The sequence below is a fragment of the Rhinoraja longicauda genome, chromosome 8 (genome assembly GCF_053455715.1).
Source record: "Rhinoraja longicauda isolate Sanriku21f chromosome 8, sRhiLon1.1, whole genome shotgun sequence".
Lineage (NCBI taxonomy): Eukaryota > Metazoa > Chordata > Chondrichthyes > Rajiformes > Arhynchobatidae > Rhinoraja > Rhinoraja longicauda.
In genome coordinates this window covers 13,044,121-13,069,126 of record NC_135960.1, presented here as the reverse complement: position 1 = coordinate 13,069,126, position 25,006 = coordinate 13,044,121, and the positions used below count along the sequence as shown (strand labels likewise).

The following is a 25,006-nucleotide window of genomic DNA, read 5'->3' as shown; positions in this document are numbered from 1 at the left end:
ACCGAACGTCGGACTGTGGAAACTTTCCTTTGTTTAAGGATTTCTCCATTTCGTGTGGAATTCCTGAGTTCCTCTGCACCGCGGTGGGAGCAGCCGTGGCTGGCGGATTGCCAAGAGTGCCTGGAGATCGTGGGTAGGAATGATTTCGGTGTCTTTGACATTTATAGCACTGACTCTCTGCCCCAATACCGTTTTGCACAGTGCTGTTGCCTGGGCTTAACGTGAAGAGGGTATCTTTTGCTTCTGTCAGGGCTTTGAAGAGCCTTCCAAAAGCTGCTCTGGACTGTGGAGGTGAGCTTGGGGACTTTCCTTTCTCTGGCTGGAGGAAACTGCTTCTGCTGCTCATTCAGACTGTGACTGTCTCTGAGGATCGCTTTTGAGCTGAGGTGCTGCTGTCCCTGGAGCTGAGGTGTGCCACTGTCATGAAGGCGGGGGCTCGGCCTAAGGTTCAGAGCTACGCAGTGGCGGCTTCGACGGCGGCCTCGAGGCCACTCGTGGATGAGCCTCATGTTGACTTGGACTGGGATATTTACGGGATCTCGGTTCAAACCGGGTTCACGTGGAGCAGGGCTGCAATTGCAAAGGGCTTGCATGATCTGTTCAAGAGGGATGTCATTCCCTCTTCCGAGAGTGCAGGAGGGAAGGTTCAGTTGATACTGAAGTCCCGGAAGGATGTGGCCCAAGTGTTGGAGAAGGGGCTCACGGTGGAGGGGGTCCATCTACAGGTGGAACCGTGGGTGTCCAATGTAAAATCGGTTCTCCTACGGAATTGTCCCACGTTTCTCCGGGATGCAAAAATCCTTCCACACTTGATGAAGATTGGGGAGGTGAGGTCTAAGCTTACTAGGCTCATGCACCCCGGGAATGACCCGCATGAGAAAGGGGTGCTGAGCTTCAAGAGGCGCGTGTTTATGAAGGTGGAAGTGGGGTTGGGTGCCGAGGGGAGTTTCGCTGTGGAGCATAAGGGTCTCTCCAATCGCGTGTATTGGAGCTGGGGAGAGGCACAGTGTCATGCATGCAAGGAGATTGGACATCTCCGTAGAGAGTGTCCCAGGAGCCGGGCCACTGCGAGAAATTCTAACGCAGGGGCCCAGGAATGCAGTGCTGGCCCATCCGGGGCGGCCCTCCAAGCCTCGGTGGCCCGGGGTGGAACTGCTGACTCGGCTGGGGCTGCTGGCTCCGTCTCGGTAACCCGGGACGGCACTGCCAACCCATCAGAGGCTGCAAGTACTACCTTGGTGACCCGGAGCAGTGAGGGCCCCCCCCCCCCCCATGCCCTGAACCTGTGGAGGTGGTAGATGGCAAGGCGCAGGGGAAGGGTGAAGGGGGGGAGGGAGGTTGGGTAACGCAGAAGGGGAAGATTAAGAATAAGGATAAGAAGAAGAATAAGCCCCTCCAAGGGAATCAATCAACAGCAGATGGGCTCCTGCCCAGTGGGCCCAGTGAAGTCCAGGGCGCACCTGGTTTGGCTCAGCAAGGAGCTGAGGTGAACCGGAAGGGGGCAGGTGGGAGCAAACATGGGAGTAGAAAGGGGGCAGCGGGTGGTGCGGAGGTGGAGGACCCTTCCTCTATGGAGGTCACCGCACCTCCCATAGCCACCGGGACAAAAAGAAGGCTGTCGGAAAGCGAGGAAGAGCATGAGCGTGGGCCCAAATTAAGGGGGACGGATATTTCGAGACCTTCCACCCCTGTCGAGAGCGGTGACCACGGACTGGTGACTTGTGGGCCGGAGGATGAGCCTCTGGTTCAGGGACCTTCTGCAGGTGTTACCAGATCAGTTACTGGGATCGCCTCCCCTGAAACCGTGTCCTCTGGGTTGGTGGCGGCCCCCTCGTCTCTGGGGCCTTCCGAGGAAGTCATCTCATTGGGTAGCGGGGTTGATGCCCCTGGGAGTGTGTCCGCTGGGTCGGAGGAGGTCCCCTCGTTTCAGGGGCCTTCTGAGGGTGATGGCACGCCGGTTGATGGGTTTGACTCCCCTGGAAATGTGCTCCCTGGGATGGGGGATGAGCAGAGTCAGCCTGAGGGGGGAGGAGCGGGAGATCAAACGTTCCACTCTGAGCTCTGTATTAGAACCAGTGGAAGTGATGAGGGGAGTGATGCCTCATCGGTTGAGGTAGTAGGGGAGACTCCAAGAACACCTGGGACCCCGGGGGTGCCTGCTGTTTTTTCTTCCCCAGACCCAGAAGTGGGGTGTGATGGGAGAGTGCAGGAGCCTAGCCTTTTACCGGACAGCTTGTTGCTGTCAGAGGCATCGGGACCCTCCCTCGGCATTGATCCTGGGGGTGGTGTCATGCCGGAGGAGGGGGAGAGCGATGGGCTCGGCCTGTGCAGTGGGGTGAGTGAGCTTTCAGCAAGCTGTAGTCCCACAGACTCTGACACTGGCCTTGAGCGATGTGCAGAGGAGGCTGCTGCTCCAGGTGTGAGTGGGTTGGCGGAGCGCCCAGACTTCAGGGCTGTGTTTAATGCAACCCTTATCCGTGAGATTCAGGACTTTCTCAAAACATCTAAAAGTCACAAGACTAAAGTTGAAGCAGCGCGGAGGCGGTGGGGAGAGCTGCCAGGATTTATTGAGGATCTTGAAAGCATCCTTGGCAGCAAGGATAGTGATATTTCTGCGTCTGTGAGGCATCAGCTTGGGGATTTCTCAAGGTTCCTCAAGGAGGATGGTTCTGTGACCAAGAGCAATGTGAGGAAATAATTCCAACGTGTTTGCAAATTCACAGTAGTTACATTAAATTTAAATGGCAGTAGAGCGAGCTTTCGCAGATTTCAGCATTTACAAGTCCTGAGAGAGGGGAAATACGCGGTGTGTTTTCTGCAAGAGACGCACACTGTTGTCGGTGACGAACCCACCTGGCGACTGGAGTGGGAAGGGGGGGTTTACATGAGCCACCTCAGCACAAACTCGAGCGGGGTGGCTTTTCTGTTGGCCCCGACTTTTCAGCCAGAGATCCTGAAGGTGCAGGAAGTGGTGCCAGGTCGTTTGCTCTATCTGGCTGTGAGTCTGGATGGCATGCCGTTGCATTTTATTAACGTGTATGCCCCCAGCAGTGGCACGATGCAGGCCTGCCTACTTCAGGAGGTGACTGCTCTGTTGAGCACTATTGAAAGAGGAGAGTGTGTCTTTCTGGGGGGAGATTTCAACTGCACACTTGAGGTGCGAGATCGTTCTGGTACTCAGTGTGCCCCTGCTGTAGCAAAGAAACTGAGAGGCTTGCTTGATTCCTTTGAGCTAGTGGATGCATGGCGGAACCTCCACCCTGACTCAAACGCATTCTCGCGGAGGTCTGAGGGGGGCGGTTCCCGCATTGATCGAATGTATATCTCCGGTGCGTTTGTCTCCCGTGTCTCAGCGGCCTCAATGCGGCTGGTGCCGTGCTCGGACCACTGTCTGGTGCGCGTGGACTTCAATCCGGGGCGCACGCGGGCTGGGTCTGCTTACTGGCATTTCAATAACAAGCTGCTGGAGGATCGGTGTTTCCGGGAGTCATTCAGACGGAGTTGGGTGAAGTGGAGAGAGAGGCAGGGGAGCTTTTCTTCACTTAGGCAGTGGTGGGATGTGGGGAAAGCTCACATCCGCCTCTTTTGTAAGGAATATACGTGGGGGTCGACCGGAAGGCGGGACTCAGCGGTTGAGAGGCTCGAGAGGGAGCTATCGGGGGCGGAGTCTCGCCTGGGTCGGATTGGTGAGGACTCCTGTGAATGGGGAGAGTTTCAGGGGAAGAAGGAAGCCTTGAGGAACCTGCTGCTTGAGCGGTCCCGAGGAGCTTACGTGAGGTCGCGGGTCCAAATGCTGCACGATTTGGACCGAGCGTCACCTTTCTTTTTCTCTCTGGAGAAGGGGCGGGGAGCCCGCAAACAGCTCGTAGAGCTGCTCGCGGATGATGGCTCCTCTGTCACAGATCCAGAGAGGATCAGTGCTTTAGTCCGGTCCTTTTATGGGACCCTGTTCTCCGCAGATGGTTGCAGCGGGGAGGCTCAGCGGGTCCTGTGGGAGGGTCTACCGACTGTAGATAGGGAAGTGTCCGATCTTCTGGATGACTCCTTATCACTGGAGGAGTTGACACGTGCCCTGCACCAGCTCAGGAGGGGCAAGTCCCCTGGGCTGGATGGGTTGACGGTAGAATTTGTTAGAGCCTTCTGGGATGTCCTGGGGGATGATTATATGAAGGTTCTGGGGGAGAGCCTGGCGACCGGGGAGATGCCCCTCTCGTGGCGCAGAGCAGTCGTTGTCCTGCTGCCCAAGAAGGGTGAACTCCGCCTGTTGAAGAACTGGCGCCCGGTCTCTCTCCTCTGTACAGAGTACAAAATCTTTGCACGGGCGATGGCAAATCGCCTAGGCTCTGTGCTGTCTCAACTGATTCACCCTGACCAGTCCTATACAGTCCCTGGTCGGTCCATTCAGGATAACATCCACCTGGTTAGGGACCTGATTTATTTATCTCAGGGCACTGGTCAGTCAGTAGCCTTCCTGTCTCTTGATCAGGAGAAGGCTTTTGACAGGGTAGACCACGACTACCTACTCGGGACGCTGCAAGCGTTCGGATTTGGACCGCATTTTGTAGCCAGGGTCCGGCTCTTGTACGCTGCAGCGGAGTGTCTTGTGAAGGTTAATGGGGTGTTGTTGGCTCCCATTCATTTTGGGAGGGGGGTTCATCAGGGGTGCCCCATGTCCGGTCAGTTGTACTCGGTCTGTGTAGAGCCATTCCTGTGTCTTCTTCGGAGGAAGCTGACAGGCCTGGCTCTACCAGGTCCGGGGGTGGAAGTGGTTCTTTCAGCCTATGCCGATGATGTGCTCCTTACGTTCACTGACCCTGGTGACCTGCGGAGGATGCGTGACTGCCAGAGGACTTTCTCGGCTGCATCATCCGCCAGGATTAATTGGAGTAAATGCTCTGGACTATTAGTGGGTCAGTGGCAGGTAGACTCCCTGCCGGAGGAGATGGCGATGTATGCGTGGAGCACCACGCACCTCCTCTATCTGGGGGTGTACCTGAGTCCCACTGAGGATGCCTGGCCGGCGAACTGGCAGGAGCTGGAGATGAAAATCGTCGCCCGGCTGGGACGCTGGTCAGGCCTGCTTGGAGTCCTTTCCTTTCAGGGGAGGGTGCTGGTCATAAACCAGCTGGTGGCCTCCATGTTGTGGTACCGGCTGGCTACTCTTGTCCCGCCCTCCATCTTTGCAACTACTTTACAGAAGAAGCTGGTGGACTTCTTCTGGGGAAATAGGAAGCATTGGGTTACCGCAGCAGTCCTGAGTTTCCCGTTGGAGGAGGGCGGCCAGTCCTTGGTATGCGTGCGTACCCAGGTGGCGGCTCTCCGTCTCAGGACTCTGCGGAGGTATATGTACACGGAGAACCCCCCCAGGTGGCACGCTCTGGCCACGTATTTTTTTCGTCGGGGTTGTTGCCTACGGGGGGTTTCGCGGCTGCCGGTGGCGGGCATCAGTCGACCCGCCTTACGGGGTCTGCCTAGTTTCTATCGGGACGTGCTTAGAGTGAGGAATTTGGTTGTTTTCAGCCGATGTGTTGCTCCACAAAGGGAGGGGGACGTCGTGGCTGCGGGAGCAGCTGGTCCTCACCCTGTCATGGCGGGTGTCGAGGAGAGGCGTGTGCCTAGAGTAGTTCTGACTGAGCTTACCCCCGCTCCGTCAGATTTGCTCATCGGGCCTAGGCTCCGGGATCTCTCCCGGGCGCCGGCTCCGCACAACTTGAGCCGCCTTTCCGAGATGCCCAGCGTGCTGTTTCGTGATGCGAAGAGACGCACACTGTACAGAATGCTCCTGCACATTCTACACCTCCTTGTTTTCGTACACCGCCCTGATACATCTTGGCGGTCTGTGTTACCACCTGAAGACGGGGACGGTCCTCAGTGGGGGGCTCTTTATAAGGGAGTTGTTCCCCTTTACATCGGGGACCTGGGGTGGAGAGTGCTGCACAGAGCGGTGGTGTGTAATAAACTGTTGAGCCGGTTCACGGGCTCGCCGACCGCCTGTATTTTCTGCGGTGACGAAGAGACCGTGTTCCATGTCTATATGGAATGTGAGAGGTTACTGCCCCTGTACCAATATCTGAAGGGGTTGTTCCTCAAGTTCTGGTTACACTTTAGTCCTACGATTCTAGTGTTTGGACACAAGGCAGGGGGTGGGGAGGGTCTTTCGGGGGGGTGGGACCTCCCTGTCGGTTTGCTCTTGGGCCTGGCCAAGTTGGCCATTCGCGGGTCCAGGCAGCGGGCGGTCGATGGTCTTGCCAGAATCGGCTGCCTTCCCCTTGGATAATGGTGAGTTAGGTGATGCTAAAATTGTTGCGCTATCGTGTACCTTTTTGGCTGTATTTTGGGAACAGACAAATATGCAATTAAATATATATATATATGCATTCACACATGATGAGAGTTTTAGTAATATGTAGATTATAGATGTATGAGACACGTTTTATGCACTTAGGGCGGTGGGTACCTCGATCGTGCTGCCAGGCATGGTGGTGGAGGCAGACATGATAGGTGTTTAGGAGACTTTCAGATAGGCACTTGGATATGCAAGGAATGGAGAGATATGAATCATGTGTAGGCAGATGAGTTTAATTTAACTTGGCATTATGTTCGGCATAGACGTTGTGAACTGAAGGGCCTATTTCTGCGTTGTACTTTTCTACGTTCGATGAATTCACCATGTTTGAGGTCATTCGTTTGGGATCTGGAAAAGTTAAATCAGATTCCTTCCTTCTTAGGGAGACATTGAGTTGTGAAAGAGCGGGAAAAAACAGGGTTGACCTATAACATTAACTCTGTTTCTCTCCCTCCAAGATGCTGCCTGATGGCCTGAATATTTCCAGCATTTTCTGTTATATCATACAAATGGCGTGCTTGGAATGGTGCTTGGAATCACATATGGAGATTCTATATAATCTCTGCTGACTCATCAATCAACTGCCCACGGTTAATGGCAATTAGTACAGCTTCTCATTTAAAATTAACCTGTCTTTTGTAAAAGGAAAAATCCTCAAAGATTCTTCAAATAACTCAACTGAGTACCAACACTGTCCAAAACTCCGATATTAATTCACAAGCATTACTGGGATTCCAATATGATTAACAATTGTCTCATTTTAAGAAATCAGTTGAGCAATATAATTAATTGATACCCATAATAATAATGCTCCTCTGAAATGGAAGGGCTGGCATACCAGTTATCAAAGGTTGGTGTCTTCAGGTACTGCCTGACATCCTCTGTGACTTCTAAATTGCTGCATTAAAAATAAGAGATAAGATTTTAATATTTTTTCATATCACAGATAATTCACTATAATCCCTCCTTTAAGTTATTTCAGCACAGCTGCTTCAAGTTCATTCCTCAGAGATCATTGAGCCTGGATTTCTATCCAATGTTTTGTTTCTCTTATAAGAGAAAAAGCAAGCAAATATTCTTACAACCAGTACATTTGCTGCTCTCTAGGTTTACAGGTTTGGACAATTCTTTATTTTATGCCATATGCTGAAGAAACCTCCAGCTGGGTTGTAATATCTTGAACAAGACACTAACAATGCCTTCGATAAACTAGAATGATTTAAAAAATCACATATTACATGTTAAAAAATATTTAGACCGGTACATGGATAGGATAGGTTTAGAGGGATATGGCCGAATGCAGGCAGGTGTGACTAGTGTAGATGGGGCACGTTGATCGGCGTAGGCAAGTTGGGCCAAAGGACATGTTTCCATGCTGCATGACTCTATGATTCTACCCAAAAACTGTCATTACCATTTTCTTTTTATGATACTAAAAGAAATGGAAATAATTTACTTTCAACTACCTGTGATTAGTGCCACACACCAAAAAATCTTTAAATGTCAGAAGGGATGTTATTGGATCGGGGACCTAGCTGCCTAATAGAAAAATCTCAGCATACTACTCAAAGAAGGATGTTGGTCAATACCCCTCAATCAGGAGTATCCAATACATCATTTTTGAAGAAAGGGTTCCCAACTTGAAACGTTAAATTAGTTTCTCTTTCCAGAGATGTGGCTTGGTCTCCCGAGTGTTTTCATCATTTTCTATTTTTATATCCAAATCATTTTGCAGTATACAAGTAGGGGCTACAGAAGTGTAAGAAAATAACTGCAAATGCTGGTACAGATCGAAGGTATTTATTCACAAAATGCTGGAGTAACTCAGCAGGTCAGGCAGCATCTCAGGAGAGTAGGAATGGGTGACGTTTCGGGTCGAGAGGCATTCAGACTAATGTCTGAAGAAGGGTCTCGACCCGAAACGTCGCCCATTCCTTCTCTTCTGAGATGCTGCCTGACCTGCTGAGTTACTCCAGCATTTTGTGAATAAAGGGCTACAGAAGTTGTCACCAAAGCAATTAAACTAACTTATTACTTGCGAAGGACTGCGACATGTCCTAAGTAGTCTATGAAACATTAAATGCAACTTCATATGTCTTTGGTGATGTTTTCCTTTTCAACTTTTAATTGTATTGGACTATTTCTATGCACTTTGTCCTCTATCCGGGATTGTGCTTATGTATAACAATACTTTACTGAACTGTGTGCAAAAAAAGAATTCCATTGTTCCTCAATAAAGAGCAATTGAACCATTGAACCAATTTCTTCAGAACAACCAGTACTTCACTGAAGTACCAGTCTGAAGAAGGGTCTCGACCCGAAACGTCACCCATTCCTTCTCTCCCGAGATGCTGCCTGACCTGCTGAGTTACTCCAGCATTTTGTGAATAAATCGATTTGTACCAGCATCTGCAGTCATTTTCTTATACTTACAGTACTTCACTAGTCAAGCTCATCATTCCATACCAGCTTAACAAAACTATGTGTAGGACAGTTTAGTTAGCCAAAGTCTTCACCACCCAAAGCATCTCCAGAAAACACAATACCTCATCTGCAAGTACTTTTCCATGACTTGCTGGCATTCTTCTTTGTTCTTCCTCAGTGCACGTTTGTGATAAAAGGGTGAAGGTTTGTTCGGCCCCTCTGTCAGCTCTTTAAACAGTCCAAGCCAGCTGAGGTGTTCAACACTCTATGGATGTTAGACAGTTTTAATAAAAAAGAAATAATGCCCTAGATTTTGAGGACTGTGGTGAACTTCCCCAACATCGGGAACAATCTTCCTGCATCTAGCCTGTCCAACCCCTTAAGAATTTTGTAAGTTTCTATAAGATCCCCCCTCAATCTTCTAAATTCCAGCGAGTACAAGCCGAGAAATTTATTTTCAAGTAAATAAATTTAAATGGCATGCTAAGTCTGTATTGCTGTGCTTCATTCAGTTTACTTTAGAGAAACAGGCCCTTCGACCCATTGTGTTCACGCTGACCATCGATCACCCATTCATACTAGTTCTATGCTGTCCCACTTTCTCATCCACTCCCGACATACACGAACATTTTATTTTACAAATGCCAATTAACCTACAATCCTGCACGTCTTTGAGAATGTGGTGGGGAAACCCGGAGCACCTGGAGGAAACCCACGCAGTCACAGGGAGAACGTGCAAACTCCACACAGACAGTATCTCACCTGTTCAGTACTGCCTTCAACCACTGAAGGTCACCTCACCTTCTGTCTCCTTTCTCTGTTCGTTTACTTATTTACTTATTTATCTATTTATTCATTTCCCTATGTTCTCTAAATCTCTGTAAAGCGTCTTTGAGTATATGAAAAGCGCTATATAAATGTAATGCATTATTATTATTATTATTATCCGAGGTCAGGATCAAACCCTGGTCTCTGGCACTGTGAGGCAGCAGTTCTACCAGTTGCACCATTGTGCTGCCCCAGTGCTTTAATTATTATACTTTATTAGCCAAGTATGTTTCGCAACATACGAGGAATTTCATTTGCCATAGAGTCATACTAAGCTTTTTGAGGAGAATGGAGCTCCACGCAACCAAGCAACTGGATTAAAGCCAATCACACCCCTGATTTATGCCTTGTAGATGATAGGTAGACTTTGAGAAGTCCAGATGTGATTCACGTAATTTTTAGATAGATAGCTGGTTGAGTCATATTCCTGGCCAGTGGTGGCATGAGTGTTAATGGGGGATAATTTGAAAATGGTAATGCCTCCAAATGTTGTACCCTCTTCTTTTGGTGATTTCCATTACCTGGTACAATTATTATACGTCACATCTATCACTTATTAGTTCATGACTGACAATTGTCAAGCTTTTTATGTTTGTGGGCAGAATCTCCTCATTATCTGAGGGGTTCTGACTGACAGGAACCAACTGTTTTGCAGTCATCACTTCTGATAATTTCATGGAAGGAAAGCTGAAGATGTTTAAGATTCTTCGAAATGAATTCCTGGAGCTGAAATTCTTCCTTGATGCAACTATTTTCCCCTGTCATGTCCAGTTTTACCACGGTCTCTTTATATCACACACGGCACCTTAATGCTGCCTCAATATCATGATCATCCACCCACCATCAGCTCACTCTGGATGTTAATTTTCATGTCCATATTTAGAGTGTGTCCATAATGATGACTTAGGTCAGGTAGCCCTGGCAAAACTAAAATTGATCCCTTTTACGTGTGATGATGGAACCTGTGCAGCAGAAGTTGTCTGCTCTAATTACATGACAGCACTTTAGTGCAGCTTATAGAGCTGCTGCCACACAGCTCCACTGACCTCGGTTCAATCCTGATCTTGAGTGCTCTCTCTATGGAGTTTGCATGTTCTTCCTTTGGTTTCACCCCACAACCCAAACACATGCAGGATGGTAGATTAATTGACCATTATAAATTCCTTCTTGTATAAATGAGTTGGGGAGGTTGTTGGAAATGCGCAGGTAAAAATAGGTTAGGGTACGATTAATGTAAACATGGATGTTTGATGGTCACCACAGACTTGGTGGGCCACAAGGCCTTGTTCTATGCTGTGACAACATTCAACAACATTTCATGATCTCAAAGATCCTTAAATCTGGATTCTATTGCCCCACGTTGTAATCAAAGGAGATATTACCATGAAACAAGTGGGAAAGGTCAGTTAAACACCAGAAGAACAATCAGATCAAACAGACCATGACGATAGGCACATTGGCCTCTTGCTGTGGTCTGGAAGAAGATTAAGGCAGGCTCTAATTAACAGAATGCTTTATTGACTTTTCTGCCAAGTGTCCATCTAAAACATCTCCGCAATCAATTAAAAAAATTCTAAACGAATCATATTTTAGCGATGTACAAATAAATTGAAGTGTTGGTATTGATGGGGTGAAGATGAGCCTGAAGTGAGTTGATGAATCTGGGGATGTGGAGACCCTGCTGATTTTCATTTGCACTTTGTGGGTCAGGCTCACATATGGCAGCCAGGCATACAGGCGAAGTGGGCAACTACTTGAGCTGTTAGGAAAGATCCAAGGATGGGGGTAAAGGAGAGGTATAATGGAATATGTTCAATCAGGAGGGTGGACTTCGGGGGATCGATGGTAATCCATGATCTGGAATGATGATGGAGGAAGGAGGCAGTCTTGAGCATGAGTGAGAAAGAGGACCCTGAAAGGAATCTGTGAGAGAGGAAGTTTAGTTAGTTTAGAAATACAGCATGGAAATAGGCTCTTTGGCCCACTGAGTCCATGCTGATCATCGATCACCTGTTCACAGTATTTCTATGTTATCTCACTTTCACATCCATTCCCTACACACAGGGGGCAATTTTTAGAGGCCAATTAACTTACGAATTCAGCCGTCTTTGGGATGTGATAGCAAACTGGAACAGCCAGATGAAACTCACGCAGTCACAGGGAGAATGTGCAAACTTCACACAGACAGCACCCAAGGTCAGGATTGAACCAAGATCTCTGGCATTGTGAGGCAGCAGCTCTACCAGCTGCGCCACTCTGCCGCCTTAAGAAGGTTGGAAATCAGGACCTGAATGAGGAGAAGGGCTTGGTGGGACCACACCTGCATTTCTTCCCCAAAGAGTCTTAAAGAATAACTTACCTGCAGTTCTCACCCATTTTAACAGCATGAAACCATATGAGTAGTTATCCCACCACTGCACTTGGTTTCTCCTTAATCCAATGACATTAGCAACTGCAAATCAATTTGGGGTTGGTTTGAAGGATTTATGCTATATCACTCTATTCTCCGTAATCACTGTGTATCTTAACTAAACTTTCACCTCCCTTTCTCTGAGCCTTTACAGCGAGAATTCATTAAAACATTTGGTGCTTCAATATAAAGGTTTGTGTTACTATACTAAAATAAGTATACTGTCATAGTATTATGAATGAGTGCAAATGAGTATGCTGTTGCAGTATAATGAATGAATATATAGTGAGTATACTGTCATAGTGTAATGCACTCTGTTATCTGCAGCATTACGTGATTTATTAATTATTGAACTGTAAATGCTATCCAGTTTAAATTCCACTGTTAGCTATCAGCCATGTTTGATACATGTTAGCTATCAGCCATGTTTGACAGGAACTGGAGGAGATGGGGAAACTGGAGATTAGTTCTTAAGAAAGTCTTTCTTGAGAGGCATGGGAGCAGTAAAGAAGCAACAAAAAAATATTTGATTATTTTCAATAATAAAACTTTCCTTTGCTATTAAAAAAGACTGAAAAATAAATTAAATTTGAATAAACATTCACAACTTTTCACTACATTGGTGGATATTTTAATTGGGACACTGTCCACAACAAAGATCTACAGATAATGCACAACAAAACACATAAATGTTCAAAGGTAGACACAAAATGCTGGAGTAACTCAGCGAGTCAGGAGAGAAGGAATGGGTGACATTTCAGGTGGAGACCTTTCCTCAGAAGAAGGGTCTCGATCCGAAACATCACCCATTCCTTCTCTCCTGAGATGCTGCCTGACCTGCTGAGTTACTCCAGCATTTTGTGTCTACCTTTGATTTAAACCAGCATCTGCAGTTTTTTGTCCTACACCATAAATGGTCAACGTGTGCATTGAGCTGATGTGTTAGTTCGAAACTTATAATCAATAAAATTGAAAGATCTTACCTCAAGTTTCTCCCGAAATGACTCCACACGATTTCTCATCTCATAAACAATGGACGGCATCTCTCCAGATTCAATCAGAATCTTCTTCTCCAGCGCCTGTAACCTGAGAACGAGGATTTTATGTTGTTTTATATTCTTTTGCAAGGGTTATTTGTGGTCTCATTTCAATCAGATCAAAAAGGGAGTCAAATTGGCATACAGCGGCATACAAAGTGGCATACAAAGTGGCATACAGTTGCTGTCTTACCCAGAGACCCAGTTCAATCCTGACTACAAGTGCTGTCTGTACGGAGTTTGTACATTCTCCCTGTGACTGCATGGGTTTCCTCTGTGTGCTCCGGTTTCCTCCCACTCTCCAAAGGATTTGTTGGATAATTGATTTCAGTAAAATTTGTAAATTGTCATCAGTGTGCAGGATAGTGCTGGTTTACGGCGGTGTTCGCTGGTCAGCACGGACCCAGTGGGCCGAAGGGCCTACTTCCCTATTGTACCTCAAAAGTAAATTCTCTCTCTGATTTGTAAACACTGACTTAGCAAATGAAAGAAGAGACATCATTGGTTGGACAGCTCATCTCCCTCAGTAATATTACCACAACAGTAAAATTACCACAAGTCTGATCTACTGACCTTTTCTCGATGGCAGTTAGATCAAATCCCAATGCCGATGTCAATTCGGAACCTGTAAGCAGAAAATAAGATTCATTACTGACCTGCCTTTAATACATAAATATTCAGATATCAAAATCTCCACTGCGGTATTAAAAATATCCTTTGACTCGACCTCCACAGCCGTCTGTGGTATGAATTCCATGCCTGAAGGATTCATCACCTTCTAACTGAAGAAATTCCTCCTCATCTGTTTTCTAAAGGTACGTCCTTTTATTCAAAGGCTATGGCCTCCAGTCCTAGACTCTCCCACTAGTGGAAACATCCTCTCCACATCCACACTCTATCCAGGCCTTTCACTATTCGGTACGTTACTAAAACATTTCATTGTTTCAATGTATTAATTATGTCAAAATGTGTAATTGCAATCAATTGTTAAACAATGCATTGAAAACAAAAAAAAAATGTTTGCCAGGAACTATGCTTGGATCAGTAGATTGGAATTGCCATCTTTGCTGTTGTCACAGGTGTTGCCCTGCTGTGAAAGCCTCAGAGGCAATGACCCATGCAATGTTTTCATTCTCCTGAAAGTGACATAAGAGAGCATCTTCTGGATGAATTAATCCTTCCATCATGGTGTCAAATTACATTTGAATAATCCCAAAGGTTTATATGCATTATTCCAAATAGTTATCATTTTTTTTAATGGCAATGTTCTTCAGCAATGTTGACTTGCACCACACTGCACACTGCTGAATCGATCTCCACTGCACATACTGTTTTTTTCATCACTCCACACTTATATACCATGTTGTTGACTCACTCTATAGTACATATACCATGCAGTTGAATCATTCTACACTATTTTTACGTTGCTGTCAAGACAGTTTAAACTGCATGTGTTGTAGACTCACACTACCCTATGTATGCCATATATACCTACTGTATGGAAATGGTGCAACTTCTACAGATGCACCATAGAAAGCATTTTATCAGAATGCATCACAGCTTGGTTTGGGAACAGCTCCATCCGACAAGAAATTGCAGTGAATTGTGGACGCAGCCCAGGCCATCACACGAACCAACCTCCCTTCTACTGACTCCATTTATACTTCACGCTGCCTCGGCAATACCAGCAGCATAATCGAGGACGAGTCGCACCCTGGTCACTCCCTCTCTCTCCCCTCTCCCATCAGGCAAACGGTATAGAAGTGTGAAAACGCACACTTCCAGATTCAGGGACAGTTTCTTCACAGCTGTTATCAGGCAACTGAATCATCCTACCACAACCATAATCATGTATGGTCTCTATGCTGATTGCTTAGTACGCAGCAAAAGCTTTTCACTGTACCTCGGGACACATGACAATGAACTAAACTGACTACCATGCTTGTCACATCACTGCACTGCATGTACCATGCTGTTGAATCATTCTGCTTTGTGCTGAATTGCACTGCTTTGCCCATAACATGTTATATAGACCTGCTCTGCCACGATCCATCAGATCATCGTGATTTGCTCTGAGCTCTGCATTGAATAACTCAATATGCTATTCTTAGCCTATACAGGTTGGATTGGATTGCAATGGTGATTCTCACCCAAGGACTCGGTCTTACAGTCAGCAGCAACAACTTCCAGTTTGTATTGGGTTTGATGAGTATTAGAATCGAGTTTTGGTGAAATGTTTACAATGTTGCCTTTTTGGTTGTACAGTTTCAAGATGTCATGGGGACCAGCCTCAGCAGCAGCTCGGAAAATATCTGGAACATATAAGTACAAGGCATGTAAATACATTTTTTTTTTAACTACAATTGCTGGAATTACAAAATGAAATAGAACATTCTGAAAATACTCAGCAGGTCAGGCTCCATCTGTCAAAAGAGAAACAGAGTTAAAGATCCTTCACCAGAACTAGGAAGGAGGCAAAATAACTTGGGCTTCCCCTCAGCCATACAGTGGACAGAGCTCTGAACCACATCAAGTCTATTTCTCCTATCTCTGCTCTCATCCCCCTGGATCTTCCACCACCCTCCTCCGTTAGGAATGATCACGTAGCCAGTTCACCCAAAACTAGCATATTTTGGGGACAAGAGGAAACCCATGCAGTTACAGGAAAAGCAGGCAAAGTCCACACAGGCAACACCAGAGGTCAGGACCCAACATGGGTTAGTGGGACTGTGAGATAATTGACTACCTACAGTGGCACTATATGAATGGCATTAGATAAGTGCAAGATGTTGATACGTTTCTTCAACTCTTAAGTGTAGATTAAGCTTCTTCAGATATTGTGGGCTAATGCATTATCATAGCCAGGCTATATGTTAGTCTTCTGTAGACTTACTCTGCCAAAACACGATCTGCCTGTTCATGGTAAGAGATACTGTGCCCCAATTGTAAGGATAAAGAGATCCTGTGGTGTTCCTGTCACGATTCTTCCTTCCACCGATCACAAAAAGAGTCTCGCATGGTAGATGTTTATCCTTAGTTGCTGGTACCACACGTAATAGAGCAATAGCTATGTGCTACACCTCACTTCTGTAATTCACTTTCTTTTACTTCAATGGAACCAGATTTTGGAAGTAGACAGAAAGGCATCACTTGTTTGTTTAGTATAAAGGATGGATTATGTGTCCCCGTTTCCCTTCCCATTAAATTATTTTTCATGTGATTCCCTTTGTGCACAAATTACTGCCACATGAGGGTACCAAAGCAACAGGCTGCCAGATGAGGTAATGCAATTAGATGTAGTTACTATGTTAAAAAAGCATTTATACAGAGACTAAAATAGGCAATGCAGAGAAGGATACTGTCCTAATTTGGGCATACAGGATTAGTGTTGATGGGCAAGAAGGTTGGCATGGATGTGGTGGGTCGAAGGGACTGTTTCTGTGCTGAAAGGCTCCATGACTTTCTAATTTATTTTGAGGCATCTTGTGAATAGAAAAGCCTATGCAAAAACAGATTTCTTGCTTATTCTGCGGCTTTTGCCTCCACTACCCTCTACTGTTATCATCACATAATGGTGGACCTCCTGTCATTCTTATATCAATGTACAGCTATGTCTAATTGTCCAGCAGGCAAGCATTACATTACATGTTGGATCTAATCCAACATTTTAATCCAGTTCAATGTCTCAAATAATTTGATACGATCCGCTCTCATTCAATAATTGAAAATGAAAAATACTGCAGATGTTGTAACTGTGAAACAAACAACAAAAAGAAAAATATCTGAGACCTGAAAAGTTAACTGTGTTTCGCTTTCCATGGATGCTGCCTGAGTTTTTCCAGCTTATTTTGGTTTCCTTCTTATTCATCTGTTTTTCAGGGTGAAGGTTGTGTGTTTCCATAACTCAAAGCTCAGAGCATAAATGTCCAGGATTCTGGAACATGGATCACTATGGTGCAGGAAGAGGCCCTTTGGCACACAATGTCCATGATGAACAGGATGCCAAGTTAAACTAATCTCCTCTGCCTGCATATGATCCATATTCCTCCATTCCCTGCATACCCATGTGTCTATTTAAAAGCCTCTTAAATACCACGATTATATCCGCCTCCATCATACCCCTGGCAGCTGTTCCAGGCACCCACCACTCTGCAAAAAAAACTTCCCTCCACACCTCTTTTAAACTTTGCCCCCCTCACTTTAAAGCTATGCCCTCTAATTTTTAACATTTCCACCTTGGGAAAAATGATTCTGACTGCCTGAACCTTACCTGTACAACCAGTTATAACCAGTTTAAGATAACTAGATTAAAATAATTGATTTATTACTGGAACTGAATTATTGTAACAACTTCAGATTTATTGAAATGCACTGGTCTTTGATTACTGGAGATGTTTAACTTGTTTGATAATGAGTGAGATCTCCTCTGGAACAAATAAAATTTGAGTTCCTGCATTTGTAAATGATTCACTGAAAGAATGCAACCCTTCTCAGCCCATATCCCAAAGGAGGGAATAATCCTGGAAACAGAAAAAAATTACAAAATGCTGTCACCAGTAATATTATGATAATGCAGATGAGCCTTCTTCATCAGTAAATAACAGCTGCTTGGTACAGAGCTTTTAATCACAATAGTTGAAATTTGAATTCCCTTCCATTTGTGCATCATGTTCACAGCGGCCAAACATAATTCTACCTTTGTTTTCTACTACTTCAGAGGCATACAAGGTTCAGACAACGTCAGATGTTCAGCCAAAGCCTGAAGTATATTAATGAACATACTGTACCTACAAACTGCAAACCAGGTACCGTTTTATCATTCAGTACCAAATATGCTTCACGTTAAAAGAGCAAATATTGCTACAAGAGACATGTTCTTTCATTTCTCTGTCATTGTCTCTGAAATTTATTTCATTCAAGAATTCTGCTCTATATGTAAAAATATTTCAAAATTAGGTCATATTGTCTCTTCATAACCTCCACAGCTATCCTGATTAAATTTCCTCCTACCCTATCTCCTATAAAAAAACTCCACTCCATTCTCCAAGTTCCTCTGTGTCTGTGGCATTTACTCTGACTATCCACATTGGTGCCTCCAAAATATCTTCCCCTCCATGGTTGGCAGAGCGTTTGACTGCATGTTGTTCATCTCCTGGATCTCTGCTCTCAGTTTTTTCCCTCTTGCTCCTTGACACAGCAAGAAGTAAATTCCATTCCTCCGACATCCTCAATCAACGGATCCAACAAGATGCCACAACTCAGCAGAAAATCTCCTCCCCTTTCAGCATTTTGACAGTATAGCTCTTGTTCGATTCTGTGGTCTGATCTTCCATCTCCACCTTCAACTCCACATCGATGTAACCACCGGAGATCCTTTCACCTCATTCCTTCCCATCTTCCAGGCACCTAATCAATCTTCCCAGTGATTCACTTGAATTTTTCTCTAATCTGATGTACGCCATTTGGTGTTCACGCTGTGCAATGGAGAAACCAAACATAGATTGGGTCACTAAGAACCTGCTCTAAAAGCACAGGATTCTCTCTGAGCATACATTCACCTTTAATTCCCCATTTCGTTCATCTCAAGGAGAATCCAGATCAGACTGAGCTCTTTGAGAATTGGCAAAGCCACTTATAATTCTGTTTTACTTTCAGATGAACCAATCACTTATAGTTCTGAAATCACAATCATTATAGACCTGTTAGTTTGACGTCTGTGGTGGGAAAATTAATGGAAAAGATACTTAGGGACAATATATATAAGCACATGGATAAACAAGGCCTGTTTAGAAACAGTCAACATGGATTTGTGCCTGGAAGGTCATGTTTGACTAATCTTCTTGAATTTTTTGAAGAGGTTACCAGGGAAATTGATAAGGGCAAGGCTGTGGATGTTGCCTATATGGACTTCAGTAAGGCATTTGACAAGGTTCCACATGGAAGGTTGATTAAGAAGGTTAAATCATTGGGTATTAATAGTGAGGTTGCAAGATGGATTCAACAATGGCTGAATGGGAGATACCAGAGGGTAAAGGTTGACAACTGTATGTCAGGTTGGAGGCCAGTGTCTAGTGGAGTACCCCAAGGATCTGTGTTGGGTCCACTGTTGTTTGTCATTTACATTAATGATCTGGATGATGGTGTGGCAAATTGGATTAGTAAGTGTGCAGATGATACTAAGATAGGTGGTGTAGTTAGTAATGAAGTAGATTTTCAAAGTCTACAGAGAGACTTGGGCCTTTTGGAAGGGTGGGCTGAAAGATGGCAGATGGAGTTTAATGCTGATAAGTGTGAGGTGCTGCATTTTGGTAGGACAAATCAAAATAGGACGTACAGGATAAATGGTAGGGAATTGAGGAATGCAGTGGAACAGAGGGATCTGGGAATAACTGTGCATTGTTCCCTGAAGGTGGAATCTCATGTGGATAGGGTGGTGAAGAAGGCGTTTGGTGTGCTTGCCTTTATAAATCAGAGCATCGAATATAGAAGTTGGGATGTAATGTTGAAATTGTACAGGGCATTGGTGAGGCCGAATCTGGAGTATGGTGTGCAGTTCTGGTCGCCAAATTATAGGAAGGATGTCGACAAAATGGAGAGGGTACAGAGGAGATTTACTAGAATGTTGCCTGGGTTTCAGCACTTAAGCTACAGAGAGAGGTTGAACAGGTTGGGTCTTTATTCTTTGGAGCGTAGAAGGTTGAGGGGGGACTTGATAGAGGTTTTAAAAATTTTAAGAGGGACGGACAGAGTTGACGTGGGTAGGCTTTTCCCTTTGAGAGTGGGGAAGATTCCAACAAGGGGACATAACTTCAGAATTAAGGGACAAAAGTTTAGGGGTAACATGAGGGGTAACTTCTTTACTCAGAGGGTGGTGGCTGTGTGGAATGAGCTTCCGGTGGACGTGGTGGAGGCAGGCTCGATTTTATTATTTAAGAGTAAATTGAATAGGTATATGGATAGGAGGGGATTGGAGGGTTATGGTCTGAGAGCAGGTAGATGAGACTAGGTCAGGGAGAGTGGTCGGCGTGGACTGGTAGGGCCGAACGGGCCTGTTTCCGTGCTGTAATTGTTATATGGTTATATGGTTATTATACCACCATCTATACTCTCACAAAGATCTTTGAGAAGGGTATTTTTATCGAAGGTACTCACTTAAAGAGTTAATATAATATTCTCAGCTAAATCTCATTGATTTCAAGGAGGAAAGATTGTATTTAAGCATTTATCTCATCATTTTCTCATTTGCAATCAATAAGGATAATAATTCCCCACATCTCAGGGACTATGTAGTGGGCCATTGGCCTTCCATGTCCTGCTGGCAGATTTATCTGCTTTGATATAACAATAAGTAGCTGCTTCTCCTGCTGTGAACCTCTTGGAACTCATAAGAGCCTTTTTCCAGATGATTTAGCAAAGTTTCATTTGCAGCGATTTCAGTGTCATTCAAAGATTATAATACAAAAGATTTCTGCGTCTGGCATTGGATCTATTTTTGCCTTGTCATTAGCTATACTCTGAGTCTTGACATTTCAGCTCTCAATGCTAATAAGCCAAATTTTTAATTAGCAATGACTGACCTATTAAGAAAGCCTTTATTGTAAAGCAACATGATGATCTCAGTTGCACTGAAAACAGAGACCAGCTCCTCCAATATAAAACCATTTTCTTTGGTGGTGACGTGGCTGAATATGTGTGAACAGCAAGCAATAAGTAAAAATCAGATAATATATCTACCTAGCTTTAATATATTTAATGATTTTGGAGAAGAAATTGTCTCTGCTCAGCCTGCATAAGTGCTGCCACCCAGTTATGCTCACCTTCCCACATTCGATCCAATGAAAATTGTGCAGAGACCTAAATAAAATAGCACCCATTCATGTTGAGTGCTGACAATCAAAGTCAAATTTATCTCCCTCATATTTTATTTTGTGCAATTATACTTTGCGCTGACTCCTTTCAGGATGGTGTGTCGCCTCCCTGGTGCCAAGGTCAAGGATGTTTCTGAGTGGGCACAGGTAATTCTGGGAGGGGAGGGTGAGCAGTCAGAGATCGTGGTCAATATTGATATATAGGTGATATAGGTAGGAAGGGAGATACAATTAGTTAGTTTAGGTTGGTCTAGTTTATTTTATTTATTGTCCCGTGTACCAAGGCACAGTGAAAAACTTTTGTTGCGTGCTAACCAGTCAGCGGAAAGACAATACATGATTACAATCGAGGCATTCACAGTGTACAGAGAGATTTAAAAGAGTGGAACGATTATAATGTGTGAATGCAGATCCACTTCTGTTACTAGCACACAAAGAGTCACCTGGATTGGCGCCATCTTGGCTGCAATAGAGATTATGAGTAGTAAGTGTGAAAGAAAGGACAAATAGGGACTGGTTAATGAACATGGTGAGACTGATGGGCTGAAGTGTGTTTAATTCAATGCCAGGAGTATAATGGGTTAAGCAGATGAACCTAGATCCTGGGTGACGTTTCCGGTCGAGACCCTTCTTCAGACTGATGTCAGGGGAGGGGGCGGGACAAAGACAGAATGTAGTCAGAGACAGGAAGACTGGTGGGAGAACTGGGAAAGGGGAGGGGATAGAGCGGGAAAGCAGCGACTCTCTGAAGTTAGAGAAGTCAATGTTCATACTGTTGGGGTGTAAATTATCCAAGCGAAATATGAGGTGCTGTTCCTCCAACTTGCGCTGGGCCTCACTCTGACAATGGAGGAGGCCCAGGACAGAAAGGTCAGATTGGGAATGGGAGGGGGGGGTTGAAGTGCTGAGCTACCAGGAGATCAGGTAGGTTAATACGGACTGAGCGGAGGTGTTCAGCGAAACAATCGCCAAGCCTGCTCTTGGTCTCGCCGATGTAGAGAAGTTGACACACAAACAGTCTTTCCAGGTGAGACAGAGGTTCACCTGCACCTCTTCCAATCTCATCTACTGTATCCGCTGTTCCAGGCGTCAACTTCTCTACATCAGCAAGACCAAGCACAGGCTTGGCGATCATTTCGCTGAACACCTCCGCTCAGTCTGTCTTAACCTACCTGATCTCCCGGTGGCTCAGCACTTCAACTCCCCCTCCCATTCCCAATCTGACCTTTCTGTCCTGGGCCTCCTCCATTGTCAGAGTGACGCCCAGTGCAAATTGGAGGAACAGCACCTCATATTTCGCTTGGGTAGTTTACACCGCAGCGGTATGAACATTGACCTCTAACTTCAGATAGTCCCTGCTTTCCCTCTCTCTCCATCCCTCCCCCTTCCCAGTTCTCCCACTAGTCCTCCTGTTTCTGATTACATTCTATCTTTGTCCCACCCCTTCCCCTGACATCAGTCTGAATAAGGCTCTTGGCCCGAAACGTCACCCATTCCTTCTCTCCAGAGATGCTGCGTGTCCCGCTGAGTTACTCCAGCATTTTGTGTCCACCTTCGATTTAAACCAGCATCTGCAGTTTTTTTTCCTACACAACCGAAAAACTGACTTGTGGGCACAATATTTATGTGGTTGAGCCATGAAGTATTTGGTCAATGCTGATCCCAAGTACATTTATGATTGCTTGGGAATATATCCACATTGTTGAGTAGATGCGACTTGTAAATGTATTGGAACAGGTTGGCTGGACATGCAACTGGTTCTGAAGTTCAGGTCTTCAATACTTTAGCACTTCGGTTGGGATGTTATCAGGTCCCTTAGCTTTTGCTGTATTCAATGCTCTCATGATGGTATGAACAGACTAATGGAATTAGTCTGTCCGATAACTGAACTCGAAGGCTCATTAACAGCAATTTGATAATTAAAAGTGCTGTCCAATGTTGGTTTTGCACTTTGCTTTGGAGTAGTGGGAGTGCCTGAGAAAAATAATATTTTGGCTACAATGACAAAGGCTTTAGCAAGCTTCAAAAGAGATATTTATTGTAGCTGTGAGAAACACACAGAAAGGTATTCTGTGCATTATTTGGAATAGGCCAGTTCATCTGCTCCTAACAAATCCTCAAGAATATTTTTTTTAACAAACATGTTAAAATATTATTTTAGTGACATTGTTACATTTAGGAATGAATGTGGGAATTGAATGAAATAATCATTGCATCCAGATGAAATTTAGCCCAGATTTATTTTTAATGGAAATATTCAGAATGGGAAGTATCCTGGGTTGATTCAAAGCAGGATTTGACAACTTTATGCTTCCTTTCCAAATACTAAAAGATTTCTTTAAAAAAACACTTTTAGAATCGATTCAAGCCCACTACTATTTGTACTATCAGAGAATACAAATGGCTGACATAACTTCTGAGAGCTTGACAGAAGCATGCTGTAATTTTGTTCACTGGGAAAGGGAATTGTTTGTCTGATGCTTCAGAGCAGCAATTTGGGTTCTAATTGCCATGAGCAAATGTTTTTGTGAAATTGTGTCAGATAATATTTCCCATCAAAGGTAATCAACAATGGTGGTTTCAGCTTATACGCTGATGCTCCGTATAAGTGTACTTAAAATAAGGTATTTTGACCTTAGAACCAAGAGAAGAAAGTCTCCACAGAGGTTCTCCTTCACCTCGACCATTGTAACATCGGGGGGACTTCCAGATCGAGCAGGTTAACAGTGTTTCCATCAGATGTCCATTGACAAAGCAGAAGGAAACAAGGAGCTAGTTCCAAACTCGCATCTTTCTCTATGTTACGATATGACAGAACTTTATTTATCCCAAGTGGGAAATTGGTCTGCCAACAGTCAAGAATAAGATCCATGAAACATGAAACTAAAGTGACGAGTGGAAAAGGATCGGGGCTTGCAAAGATTGGGGGGGCGGGGGGGAGGGGAGTTAGTCTACCCCATGACAGAAGGGGGAGGTGCTGTACAGTTTGATAGCCACAGGGAGAAAGGATCTCCTGGGGCTTTCTGTACTGCATGTCGGTGGAATCAGTCTGTTGCTGAAGGTACTCCTCAGGTTGACCAGTGTGCCATGGAGGGGGTGAGCTGTATTGTCCAAGACTCTCCGCAATTTGAGGAGCAACAATACCAATACCAATGTCACTGCCCGAGATGACTGAAAATAGTAATTTTAAAAGAAAAAGGCGATTTACTGAAATGTACTTCTACCATTTTATTTCAGATTCCTAGGTTTGTTTTATTTTGCCCCAGTTTTCTTAGGTCATTACCTAACCTCTATTTAATTTAAATTATGGAAAAGAGATGAAAACTGACTTGCACCTTTAGCTCCCCCGGAATATTCTTAGGCTGTTAATAACAAATAGACTAATTTGGAACCTTTGTTACTATTATCAGCAAACATGAGCAAGGATTTATTTCTGACTGAGATTAGAACAAACTGGTCTTCTGCCAGCCACTTACGTTTCTTTATCTAGTCCGTCAGACTGTACTTTTAATTTTCCCTGGCCCGGTTCTAGTTCCAAACATCTTTCTCTAGTTTCGCCTCTCTTTACCTCTCTCGCCCTTTTGTGAACCAAGCTTGTTCAGGAATCCATTTTCTTACTCCTTCAACCTTATTTCCACTAATCTACTGATCAACCAGTCAGGTGCTTATGTTGGCTGATATCATTAACTGTTACCTCTCCAAAGATACTCCTGATTTTCTAAGTTTGGTATCTAGGCCATCCCAAAATCTAATTACCAAAACATCAGAGGCTTTGCTCCCATTAGTGGAAACATCCTCTCCACATTCACTCTGTCCAGGCCTTTCTTCATTGAAACTTACCAAATAGTGAGAGGCCTGGACAGAGTGAATGTGAAGAGGATGTTTCCGCTTGTGCGAGAGTCCAGGACCAGAGGTCATAGCCTCAGAATAAAAGGACGTACCATTAGAAAGTAGCTGAGAAAGAATGTATTGAGTTAGAAGGTGATGAATCTGTGGAATTCATTGCAACAGACTGCTGCAGAGGCCAGGTCAATAGATATTTTTAAGGCGGAGATTGACTGATTCTTAATTAGTAATGGTTGTCAGGGTTTAT

General features: G+C 44.9%; 1 protein-coding gene across 1 annotated transcript in view; it reads right to left on the bottom strand.

Annotated features, from left to right (window-relative positions):
- LOC144596196 (high affinity cGMP-specific 3',5'-cyclic phosphodiesterase 9A) overlaps positions 1–25,006 on the bottom strand; it is a 55,111-nt gene that overhangs the window by 18,360 nt on the left and 11,745 nt on the right. The window contains exons 2-6 of the mRNA XM_078404388.1: positions 15,196–15,357; positions 13,619–13,670; positions 12,992–13,094; positions 8,893–9,035; positions 7,185–7,244 (exon numbers count right to left, since the gene is read on the bottom strand). Coding sequence (XP_078260514.1) covers positions 7,185–7,244; positions 8,893–9,035; positions 12,992–13,094; positions 13,619–13,670; positions 15,196–15,357 — 520 coding nt within the window. The remainder of the gene's footprint in view (positions 1–7,184; positions 7,245–8,892; positions 9,036–12,991; positions 13,095–13,618; positions 13,671–15,195; positions 15,358–25,006) is intronic.